Below are 12,635 nucleotides of genomic sequence, written 5' to 3' on the forward strand. Positions count from 1 at the left end.
CTTTTTGGGTTTGTACTGTGCAGCTCTTGCTACAGATTTTTTAAGGAGTTAGGGCTATGTCTGATCAGGAGGCATCTGTAGGATTTTGATCCTAAGGAGTTTTGGGTGAGTCACAAAATAGTTTTGCTTAGAACTACGCAAGAGTCAAAAAAAAGCAACTTTGAATAATTGATTTTTTTATCCATGAGTTAAGCACGAAAGCATATGCAGGACTTCTCTTGTAATATTTTAGGGTTTCGAAAAAATGGAATATGGAAAACAAATTTTTTTCATTTTATTTTTTGCTTTTTTTTTTAAACCCTAGATGCCTCCTGATTGACCTAGTACACTGGGTTAAAAGGGAATTAAAAACATTTAAAAAAAAAAAGTTCACTGGTTTTGATTCATCTCACTCCTTTTGCCTGGAGATCAGGCCAAACATCAAGCATGTTGGGAGGGGCACAATTTAAAGCAACACTATTGACTGTAAAGCATTTGCCAGCAATTTACAATGCAAAATGACAGATAATTCTTGTCACAAAGCAAGAGGATGGCAAGCAGCTTTCTTTAGCATGAAAGTTAACAGCTCTCAGGAGTTGCCCATTCCTGCAAGTTTATGTATCAAGGTGGGCAGAGGGCAACACACTTAACACAGTACAGGAAGTGATCCACAGAAAGTAAGCTCCAGAACTGCTAACATTACCAAAGCTGGTACTGGCTAATATTCTGAAATGCAAAATCCATGCTTTGTACATATACTGCTCAGACACTGCCACGCAACTGAATTTCCACACTGCAAGGGAGATTAATCTTTGTCCCCTTTTGCTGAGCTTGAAAAGTTCCTCAAACTTTCTTTAAAAGGGGAGGAAGAAGCAAAATCAGAGAGAGCTTCTCAAAAATAACATCTTGAGTTATAGGTTTCTGAAGTTTCTTTGCTCTCTCTGGCAGGTGTTCTCCAAAGGTATTAGATGATACAGTGTGGCAGCAAACAATAAATCCCAGACTTCCAGGTCCCTCTTCCAACACAGGGTCACCACAGAGGTCTGCTCTCTCTACTAAAGAGGCCAAAGTACTTTTTAGAATTTAGTGTTGCGGAAAACTGAGCCCCTCTCATCTTTAGCTGCTCCCATAATCATTCTAATCCCCTTAATCCCAGCAACCTTCATCCAAAAAAAAAATATATATATATGTATATATATATATATGAACCCAGAAAAAAACTTATTTACAAAGTTTATACAAGTATACACACCCAATTTTCTATGGGACACGCTTTGCCACAGAGGAAAGAGGGTCAAGGCTCTGACATGTCTACACATCAAGTGCCATAACTGCTAATGGAAGCGTATGTAAACCAGTCTTTAGTGTTCTGCTATAGAGCACAAAGGCTTGTCATATGGCTCCTGCAATGATAGACTGCTCTTTCCTTTGGGAGCGATGATGTTGTAATCTACTCAGCCCAGAAGAAATTTTTACTTGGGATTGTTTTTTTTTTTTTAAATACATGTATTTACAGTGCGGATGAACTGCAGTTGCATATCAACTCCTCCACATAAAGAAAAAGAGAATGGTGTTTAACATTACTAATACGTGTCATCTTCCAGCCCTGGGCTTGAGTATCAGGTAAAAAGGGAAGAGAGAGACTCCAACTTGAAATCAAAATAAAAAGACAAAAATTTTAAAAAGATAGGAAGGAAAAAAAAATAAAAAAAGGAAAGAACTACTATTGTTGATTTCTTGGGCTGTGTCTAAAAGATGATATTCTGAATGGTCTCATAGCATAAGGCACTTCGCACAAATAAGTAATAAGCTCTTCAGGCTTAAAAAACGGATGAGTAATTAGGGAGAAGTTGAAATGCACTCAAGAGTCAGCTGTTGGAGAATTTTGAAATTGTAGACAAGCTTGTGTGTTCATCAAGATTCTTCTCTTTTCAGGGTTTCTCCCCTTCTCTTCTTTCTCCTCCTTCCTTGTCCCCCTTCCCCAGAAAACATTTTTTTAAAAACCAGCAGTTAGTGCAACTAATGTTCAGTCAGCACACAGTGCAAACAAGTGGAACAAAAAAGGTAAATTCCTTCTTTTCAGCTTTTTCTCTTCACCAGTTAAAAAAAAGAAAAAAATGTCTGAGCTCTTTTAAGTCTTCATAGTTCCAAAATAAAAGAAGATGAAAAACCCACAAAGAGAAGAGCATCCCCCCCAAACGATGTGTCACAGATCCAAACGAGCCTTCTGTAATTTGTGAAAGCCTAAAGGAAAAAGGAAGAAATCTAAAATTAACTTTTGTGAAGACAATATGAACCAAGATACCTAGGTTTTCACAATCTCCATCTCAAATGCTCTGTGGAGTGGCTTCTACTGAGCCTTTGCCTGCTGTAGAATCAATCCACTTAGGATTAAGGCATTTCTGCTAGGAATCCCAGAGATAGAGCAAGAGCCTCTAAATTCTGATATCCAAAACAGTTAAATCAAGAGAAACTGGGCAGCCCGGGTGGCTCAGCAGTTTAGCACTGCCTTCATCCGAGGTCCCAGTCCCAGTTGGGCTCCCTGCACGGAGCCTGCTTCTCTCTCTGCCTGTGTCTCTGCCTCTCTCTCTCTGTCTCTCATGATTAATAAATAAAATCTTTAAAAAAAAAAAAGAAAGAAAGAAACTATTTTTTTTTAAAACATCCACAAATTTGATAGCTTCCCAGGATACCAGCAAACATAGGCTACTTTTACATTAGCCTGAGGATTTTGTTTGACATTTAAGGGGGCGGGGGGAAGAAGAAAGAAAGAAAGAAAACTAAAGTGAAGAGTAATTCAGAAACTTAGAGTAACAGGCATATGGGGCGCCACGATGATTAAGCATCACATTGGTTGGCTCAGGTCACAGGGGTGGGAGGTGGTGGGGGGCGAGGGTGGGGGAGTGGTGGATGCTGCTCTGCAGGGAGTCTGCTTGTCCCTCCCCCACCCTGCTTGAGCTGTCTCAAATCTTTAAAAAAAAAAAAAAAAAAAAAAAAAAAAACCACAAAAAAAAAACAGGTAAAAATACTCATTGGTAATGTAAAAATTACCACCTCTCAAATAAAAGACTTCCCTTGGAAAAAACTGCAAAACAGCCTGAATTCCTTGATGTTGGGTCTTCTTTTGAGCACTGTTAGCAAAGCCCAATAGTCCACCAATGAAAAGAGAGGGTGGTACAGGAAACCAGAGTGAGTATTTAAAAAAAGACAATTATCCTCACAACCTGATTACACATTTGGCAACGAGGTACTTCAGGTAATTATCTTGATTTACTACAACGTCCAGTAGAAATTAAGAGTGATACTAACAAAAGAAGAATGACTAAGTGATAAAAGACCAAAAAAAATTAGTTTCATCTTCAAGTTGCTGAGAAAAAGATTCTACTTTGCTTTATTTTGAAGTCTGGATTTGTCTTAAGTACTGCTCGTGGATCACATCATACAGGAAAACTGCATTCAAGAACAGTATCCATGGATTCTCTCAGGAGACAACAACTTCCCCCAAGCACACCCGGTTTACCATCATTCATGCCAACAGGTTCTACGCTGTCTCTGCTAGTACGTGTGGTGTAACAGCAAATTTCCTCCAGGAAGGAGGATCTTGCTTTCTTTCCTTTCTTTCACCACTATGCTCCCTAGCGCTATGCAGGGTACGCACATGCTTGTTAGGGCTTCTCATCCTCCACGGGCTCGCTGTGGTATTCTGCCACATACAGGCTCTTGTCAATGTTGCTTGGGATCGGTTTAATTTCTGTTCCCAGCTGCTCCTCAATACTTTTCAGGTTGAAGCGATCATCATATGTGATCAAGTTGATGGCTAAGCCAAGATGACCAAAGCGACCTAATGAAAAAACATTAATCGATTTTTTAAAAAGGAGTTAATATTAGAATCGATATGTATGTGCAAATCTCTCAGTGGCAAAAGCATACCAGATTATTAACAGTTTTGTTCAGTCCCATTCTCAGTGTATGCCTTCAGATTTCACAGCCCAAAGCAGTACCCTATTTATAGGCCTTTTTCAAATGATAAAAGAGGCTCATTTGTGTCAAAAGTTGCCAAAATACAGATACTAAATAGTAGTTATAGACTGCACTACCTAATAAGAAAAGTGAGGATCTCATTTGTGAATTTTGTATCAATTTAAGCATACAGTCAAAATATTTTAACTTTTCTTAAATGCTCTAGAAAAATTAGAAATAAAAAAACTAAGTAAATTTTAATTCACTGTTCTCATTGTTACTATACTCTACTTCACAAAAGAACAGAATTTAGTGATTATACTTCTCAAAACACTCCTGTGAAGAACATCTTCCTTTTCCTTACCTGATCTTCCAATACGATGGAGATAGGTCTCTGCCAGCTTTGGGAAGTCAAAGTTTATTACCACATTCACAGCTTGTATATCAATACCTCGGGTAAACAAATCTTAAAAGAAAAAGAAAGAATCTCCATCACATCTTTCAATTTAGGCATGTCTTTGTACACACCTTAACAAGCATTTCTTTTTTTTTTTTTTAAAGATTTTATTTATTTATTCACGATAGTCACACACAGAGAGACACAGAGGCAGAGACACAGGCAGAGGGAGAAGCAGGCTCCATGCAAGGAGCCCGACGTGGGATTCGATCCCAGGTCTCCAGGATCGCACCCCGGGCCAAAGGCAGGCGCCAAACCGCTGCGCCACCCAGGGATCCCTTAACATGTATTTCTAGTGCAACTTAAGTTTTAGTCACTTCATTCAGCAATTCAAATGTACTTGCAAACTAGCATTACATTTATGCTCATTATTGTACTAACATTTACCCAGCAAATTACCTTTCCTAGTCCCATAAAGTTTTAAAAAATACTATAAGGTAACTACAAGAGAAAGAAGAGGTCAGAATGACTGGTAAACTATAAACTCCTATATGTCTCAGGAGTAATTTTCATATACTTTTTAGTATGTAATCCAAGATTCAAATAGATTAAAAACTGCTGTATAACCAAGAATACATCAAAAACAAGATAATCCACTTGTAGTAATTATTTATACTTTTTTAATTCATTTCATTCTACTAGGTGATTTACAAGTCTGAGGCAAGCACAAGACCACCTCTTTACTTCTCTAGTCCAACAATTACTGTGCTGATTTAGGCTTTGAAAACTACAAGAAAAGACAATTACGATAGACAAATTCCAGCGCTTCTATCAGCTCCACCCTCCAAAATAATCCAGGACAGTGACCAGTATTTCTAAAATACTGTTTTCAACTTATAACTCATTCTTTTAAATTGCCTCCAGATAAAATTAAAATTGACATAGAAGGTCCTGCACTCTATACTTTGGCCCTAACACAGTTCTCTGACAAGTCTTCTCAAACCTTCATCTCCACGAAATTCATCTATTTATTCTTTCTTAAACGTATTTTCTTGAAGCCTTCTATGGATCAGGTTTGATGCCAATCCCTAACTTACAACTCCTTCTGCAAGTCTAAAAGTTATCTAGTTTATACAGCCAGTTAAAATTCCATCTCTTTTCAGATCGCTATAGCTAATTTCCTTTCCTAAGAAAATTTAGGATTACTTACTACACATACCTCACATTTGCAAATTACTTTTACTCCCTTGTAGATCCAGCCCAAAGCCTGTTTCTATAAATTAAGTTTTACTGTCACAGGACCATACCCATATGTTCATGTACTGTTTAAGGGTGCTTTTGAGCTACAATGGCAGAGCTGAATAACTTGTAAGAGACCATATGGTACACAAAGTCTAAAATATCTACTATATCTGGCACTTTAAAGGTTGCAGGGCCTGCCTTAGACTCTTAATGTTATCTTTTAAATCTGATTAAACCACTGCTCCTTGAAATAAAAAGTGATACTTTCCATGTATTTATTTATACACTTTATACACGTTATTCAGTATTATTTAATGACAAACTAAGTTTACATATTCTGAATTTACTTAACCTTTCACCAATGAACTAGTTCATCTTCTAGATTATAGATCTTCAACTGCAAACTGTATGCATGTATTTAAAATTTTTAAATTGTGGTAAAATATACAAAAAGCTGAGGAGTAACGTAGTTTTTCAGTACCAAGCTAACTAAATACCTGGCAAAGAGTAAATAAATGTATGCTGAAATCAAAAACTATTTTTGAATAAATAACAGATATTTGGGCAGAATTCAGTTTAAGGCATTCTCATTTTACAGATTAAAAAAAAGACATCAAAGAAAAAGTAGGACTTGTCCAAGGTCATATAATTACAGGTTAAAAAGGGTAGAACTTGAACTCCAATCTTAAAATTCTAGGAGCCTAGTATCTTTTCCACCAAATCAGATATTTTACATTTGAGTACTTCAAATACAAAAGTTAGAAGTGCTGATAAAGTAAACATAAATGTAATAATTCATAGCTGTACTGTCCTTTTAGATACAAGGCAGAGAAACAAGATAAACTGGAAACACCCAGGATATCCAACAGTCCTTTTATAAGTCAGCAAATTCAATATTCTGCTAGTATAAATCTGGAGTTTATTTCTATAGCAGTATTTTAAAAATCTGAATTGTATAATATTCTAAAATTTTGATCTGGGTGCTAGTTATATGGGTGTGTATATGTGCAAAAATTCATCGAATGTTCTTATAATTCTTATATTTCTATGTATACCTAAACTAAAATAATAATAATAGAAAATATTCTAGGCTCTTTTTACCTAGAAGCCTAATTTATATGATTATTCTCATACCAATACTAAGATTATACTTCCAGTGTAGAGATGGGAGGATACTCAATCCATTTGCTTTTTGTCTCATCTGATTGTCCACCTGCCTCCCCAGTTTGTTTTTCTTTGTGTACTGAAATACACCAAAATTTCTAAATGTAACTTATTTTGCATACAGTACATATTAACTCATTCTTGTATGCTAAAATTCAGAAAACACACAAGTCCCAAAACTAGTTTAAAAGATAGAGATGAGGTATGAGTGCCAGAACAAGTATTCCACAGTTTCAGATTTGAAAACTAATTTCAGGAATTAACTATAGCTTATTCTCAATTTCAGAAATTCTAGAAATGGCATTAGGGTGAGCTGAACTCTTGTCATAGACTCTTTTGGGAGATATGGACAGAGAAATCAGAGCAGACCCAGAAGAAAAACAACGGATAAAGGAAAATCTTACCAGTGCAAACAAGATTGCGGCATAAGCCATTTCGGAAATCATGAAATACACGATTTCGATGTTCCTAGGAACAAAGTAATGCATTTGCTTTTTAAAACTCATACAGCACAGCTCTAAGTTTCCCATCACTGATTTCTCCTACCCAGTCTTATATACCCAAAATATACACAGATGAGAGATAAATTCAACAGCTATAAGTTAAAAACAAAAGAAAAAAGTTAATCATCAATTAGTTTCCCACAGGTATTAATAAGCAACTAAAACACATCTACAGGGGTGCCCAGGTGGCTCAGTTGGTTAAGTCTCTGCCTTCAGCTCAGGTCACGATACCAGAGATTGAGTCCCATGTTGGGCTTCCTGCTCAGCAGAGACCCTGCTTTGTCCTCCCCCCCCGTGCTTGTGTGCACCCTCAAATAAATAAAATCTTTAAAAAAAACTCCCAAACATCTACTCGTATCTTTATGCACCATTTATCTTAGCTGTTTTTTTTTTCTTAAGATTTTTTTAAAAAAGATTTTATCTATTCATGAGAGATGCAGAAAGAGAGAGACAGACAGAGATACAGGCAGAGGAGACGGGCAGAGGAGAAGCAGGCTCCCCTCAGGTAATCTGATTCGGGACTTGATCCCGGACCCTGGGATCATGTCCTGAGCCAAAGGCAGACGCTCAATTGCTGAGCCACTGAGGTATCCCCTTTTTAAAAAGATTTCATTTATTAAGTCATGAAAGACAGAGAGAGAATAATATAGGCAGAAGGAGAAGGAGGCTCCCCACCAAGAAGACTAATTCAAGACTTGATCCCAGAACCCTGGGATCCTGACCTGAGCCAAAGGTACTTTTTTTTTTTCCTTTCTTTCTCTCTCTTTTCTTCTTCTTCTTCTTCTTTTTTTTTTTTTTTTTAAAGATTTTATTTATTTGAGAAAAAGAGGGAGAATGAGCAGGGAGTCCAATGTGGGCTTGATCCCAGAATTCTGGGATCATGACCTGAGCTGAAGGCAGACACAACCAACTGAGTCATGCAGGTGCCCCAAAACAACAACTTTCACATTTTTGTATATCCATTAAAAAAAAAAAAAAATTGGGTGTCTCAGCGGTTGAGCGTCTGCATGGGTGGCTCAGCGGTTGAGCATCTACCTTCAGCTCAGGGTGTGATCCTGGAGTTCCAGGATGGAGTCCCACATCAGGCTCCCTGCATGGGGCCTGCTTCTCTCTCTGCCTGTGTTAAAAAAAGGGGGTTTTAAAAAAGATTTTATGTATTTGAGATAGATAATGATAGAGAGCACAAATAAGGAGGAGAGGGAGAAACAGGCTCTCTGCTGACTTGGGGCTTGATCCCAGGACTCTGGGATCCCAGGACTCTGGCAGATGCTTAACTGAGTCATTTTTAAAACATTTCAAACAAGATGACAAAAGTTTGGCTTGACCAAACACTATTTGTCTTTCTAGTTAGTGTATGCAAAACAAAAAAAAAAATTTTTTTAATTTTTATTTATTTATGATAGTCAGAGAGAGAGAGAGAGAGAGGCGCAGAGACATAGGCAGAGGGAGAAGCAGGCTCCATGCACCAGGAGCCCGATGTGGGATTCGATCCTGGGTCTCCAGGATCACGCCCTGGGCCAAAGGCAGGCGCCAAACCGCTGTGCCACCCAGGGATCCACCCCCCAAATTTTTTTTTTTTTTTAATTTGAGAGAGCACACGAAGGGAGGGGGGTAGCAGAGGGAAAGAATCTCAAGCAGACTCCTGAGTGTAGGGCTCAGTGTCACAAACCTGAGATCATGACAAGAGCAAAAATCAAGAGTCAGATGCTTAACTGACAGAATGACCCAGGCACCCTCAAAATTTACTTTTCAATTAAAAAACAAAAATGAAAACACATGCATAACAATTCTAGAAAAATGTGACAAATCTAGTGGCTGGTCTTTCAAAGCATCGTTCTTCCATTCTGAAATATTCTCTACAGCTTAACACATTCATTTCCTGTGACAATTTCTAATATTAGGATCTACATGGTGGTATCTGATCCATTAATAACCTTCTTTGAAAACCAAAGTTGAGCTGATTAACTCAAATTCTTAATCTGTTAGTCTACAGAAACTGTTTTCACAGAATTTCAATGTTTCACTACCACACACAACACCAATGTTTTTATAGTTTTGAATTTTATTTAAGCTGTTAAGTCAAATTATGAAATTTAGAGATTGCATCCTTAAGGCAAATAAAGAAAAAAAACATACGAGCTGAAGAGGTATATAAATTAAAAATCTACAATAATGTTTTCCAATAGAACCTTCTGCAATGATGGAAATGTTCTAAATCTGTACTTTCCAAAACTGTAGCTGCTAGTCACATGAAACATGACACTTGAAATGTGATTAGTATGACAGAGCAACTAAATTTTAAATTTTATTTAATTTTAACTCACTTAAATTGCCACATGAGACCAGTGGTTACTGTAATAAACAGTGCAAATCTACATTACTTGGGGAAAGCAGGGAATAAAATCTCATATTTGAATCATATGTGACAGTTTATGAAGTACTCATGTATACATTATCTCAATCTTCCTGACAACCTTGTAAGAGTTATGTATACCCCCGATTCTCTAGTTAGAAAACTGAACTCCAGGGGTTAAAAATCAAAGGTCTTTTGCCTATTAAGGAATAATTTATTCTTCAACTTAGGGCATATGGAGGGGCATTAAAATAAAACAAAAATCCAAGAAATATTCAGAAAAAAGATTTTTAAAAATCCACATACAAGTTCTGATTTTATACTCACCTGCCTCATTTTAGCATGGATATAGAAGCAAGAATAACCCAGTTGAGAAATCTTCTTGGCTAGCAATTCAACTCGCTGAGAGGAGTTACAGAAAATGATCGACTGGTTTATCTGAAGCTGAGCATTTGCGGGGGGGGGGGGGGGGGGTGAGGGGGAGGAGGAACAACATGAGAAAAACAACACTTTCATCATTTACTTTGCCAAATCTTGAAAATATTGACTGACAAATGTTAAAAACATGATCTAAGACTTAGAATCTCATGATAACAAGAGATGTAAAACCGTACTCATTTATTTACTAGGTGCAGATAAGTTATAGGAAAGTATGCTTAGTAAGAGCCACATAATCGCCAACAAGATTAAAACACATTCAATTCTCATTACTTATAGGATTTCTGTTCTACAAAGTTGCTACAAACACTGAAAGCATGAATATAGAACCTCTGCTCATAGTAGAGATACAGGGTAAGGTTCCTGTGAGCCTCTAGTCACAAGTTTTTCATCAATCAATCGATAACCCTGTTTTATGTGTGTTACTATACAAAGACACCATATTTACTCATGGCCAACACTGTTAACTCCTGTCTGTATGAGGTTTATCCAATACACATTTTCTCTGCAAAGCGCATCAGTCTTCTTTCGCTTAGGAGCAATGGACAGCACGTTAGCACTAAGCTTAGGAGCCATTTTGAACCATGAAATAAACCAAAAAAGCAAAAACTGCAGCATTAAAGTGGCACAGACTGAAAAAGACATATTTATAGAGTTGAAACAAGAAGGCAGTGTGTCACTTTGTTCAATCTCAGCTGGGAATATACACAACAGCTGGTATTTTCCATCCTGTTGCTAGTATCCACAAATGACTTCAAAAGCACTTAAGTATTAGTTGTAGGGTTACAAATAAATTTTGGCATGTAGCTAAATGTGCAAATACAAAATATGCTAATAAGGATCTACTATAATTAAGTCAAATTATTTTAGAATTTAATTAAATGTGTCTCTGATCTCAATCATACAGTATCAACTTCAGATCAACAACCAAAACTACCTTTTAGGAAAAGCTATGGATTGTTTTTACATTGAAAATGGTGGGAAAACACAACTGTTTTACTGGGGTTAAGCAATGGGTAATATTCAGCAACTGAAGCCTATTACTTACCCTGGAAAAAAGTGTGTTGAGGCAGTGTACTTTTTGGCGCTCAGTTACATAGGCGTAGTACTGGGTTACTCCCTTCAAAGTTAGTTCCTCCATCAGGTTAATCTCATAGGGTTTCTGCAAATGGGAATTCTGAAAAAAAGTAGAGTCATATAAATAAATGAAAGCAGAGCATCTCTCTTAAATTCGAAATATAGCCCCCATATATTTCTGATAAATTTGCTTAAAAGGCATGCAGTTCTCAGGATGCCTGGGTGGCTCAGTGGTTGGGCATCTGCCTTTGGCTTGGGGTGTGGTCCTGGGGTCCCGGGATCGAGTCCCACATCAGGCTTCCTGTATGGAGCCTGCTTCTCCCTTTGCCTATGTCTCTGCCTCTTTCTCTGCATCTCTCATGAATAAATAAAATCTTTAGGAAAAAAAAAAAAAGGCATGCAGTTCTTTTCAGAGTATAAATAATCTATGATAGAAGAAATAAGTTACCATCTAATGGAAAAACTAACATTCAGATATGTAGTTAAATTCCTATTTTGTACTTTGTATATAGGATTACACCGTAATCAATTTATCCAGGATCAATGGCCATGTCAGCCTGACACCAAATGCTAGGCGAATAAATAATTTAATCAAAGAACTATTATTGTTTTAAAAAATCAGTTAATTTATGCACAAAAACCTTAATGGATTAGCTGGCAGAAGAGCCAAAAACTTTAAGTAATCAGGGACACCTGAGTCCCTCAGTGGTTAAGCATCTGCCTTTGCCTCAGGGCCTGATCCTGGTCCCAGATCGAGTCCCACATCAGGCTCCCTGCAGGAAGCCTGCTTCTCCCTCTGCCTGTGTCTCTGCCTTTCTCTGTGTCTCTCATGAATAAATAAAATCTTTAAAAACAAAAACAAAAAAAACCTTGAAGTAATCAGCATAAAGACTGAAAACAAGATGTAATTATGAATAATGGTATACTCGTGGACAACAGAATGGCACTGCTTCCAAGTACAGATTTATACTCACCATGAACTTCTGTACACTAAGAGGGAAAGTAGCGGAATATAATAAAATCTGCCTGTTTTTAGGTAGCGTGAGAATAATATCCTCCATTATCTGCACAAAATCCTGTGACAGCAACTTATCTGCCTACGGTACAAAGAAAAGACAATTTCAAAAACAATTAGTGTCCAAGGCCTTTGGTTAATAAGGTATCATCCCACAAGAGCATTCATGGAATATTCCTCTAGTAAATACTACTCTACAATACTGCCTACTCCAATGAAACCAAGACACATTTGCAGTGATTCAGAAGGGGGAAAATCTGTAACATCATATTCTAGAAGAAAGAGAAAACCCTAGACAGACATAATCCTTGTTCGCCTAACAAACTCTTAATGTGGTTGAGACTACAATCTGCAGAGCTAAACTACCTGGCTTGAAATCTTGTCTCCTTCACTTATTAGCTATGTTGGTAGGTTATTTAACCACCTATTACTTCAGCAGTTTCCAAAACTTTAAAATTAGAATGTTCACTATAACTGCTTTATAGAATACCTACCTTACAGGGTCAT

General features: G+C 37.2%; 1 protein-coding gene across 9 annotated transcripts in view; it reads right to left on the reverse strand.

The window, feature by feature from the left end:
* Nucleotides 1-368: 368 nt before the first annotated feature.
* DDX6 (DEAD-box helicase 6) overlaps nucleotides 369-12,635 on the reverse strand; it is a 33,158-nt gene continuing 20,891 nt past the window's right edge. For 7 of the 9 annotated variants that reach the window (XM_077893771.1, XM_077893770.1, XM_077893766.1 and 4 more), the window contains exons 8-14: nucleotides 12,088-12,210; nucleotides 11,085-11,213; nucleotides 9,926-10,042; nucleotides 7,147-7,210; nucleotides 4,304-4,405; nucleotides 3,638-3,820; nucleotides 369-2,223 (exon numbers count right to left, since the gene is read on the reverse strand). In XM_077893771.1, the coding sequence (XP_077749897.1) occupies nucleotides 3,645-3,820; nucleotides 4,304-4,405; nucleotides 7,147-7,210; nucleotides 9,926-10,042; nucleotides 11,085-11,213; nucleotides 12,088-12,210 (711 nt within the window). In that variant the 3' untranslated portion in view covers nucleotides 369-2,223; nucleotides 3,638-3,644. The remainder of the gene's footprint in view (nucleotides 2,224-3,637; nucleotides 3,821-4,303; nucleotides 4,406-7,146; nucleotides 7,211-9,925; nucleotides 10,043-11,084; nucleotides 11,214-12,087; nucleotides 12,211-12,635) is intronic. The other 2 variants (XM_077893773.1, XM_077893772.1) reach the window with 2 other exon arrangements.

The sequence above is a fragment of the Canis aureus genome, chromosome 3 (assembly GCF_053574225.1).
Source record: "Canis aureus isolate CA01 chromosome 3, VMU_Caureus_v.1.0, whole genome shotgun sequence".
NCBI lineage: Eukaryota > Metazoa > Chordata > Mammalia > Carnivora > Canidae > Canis > Canis aureus.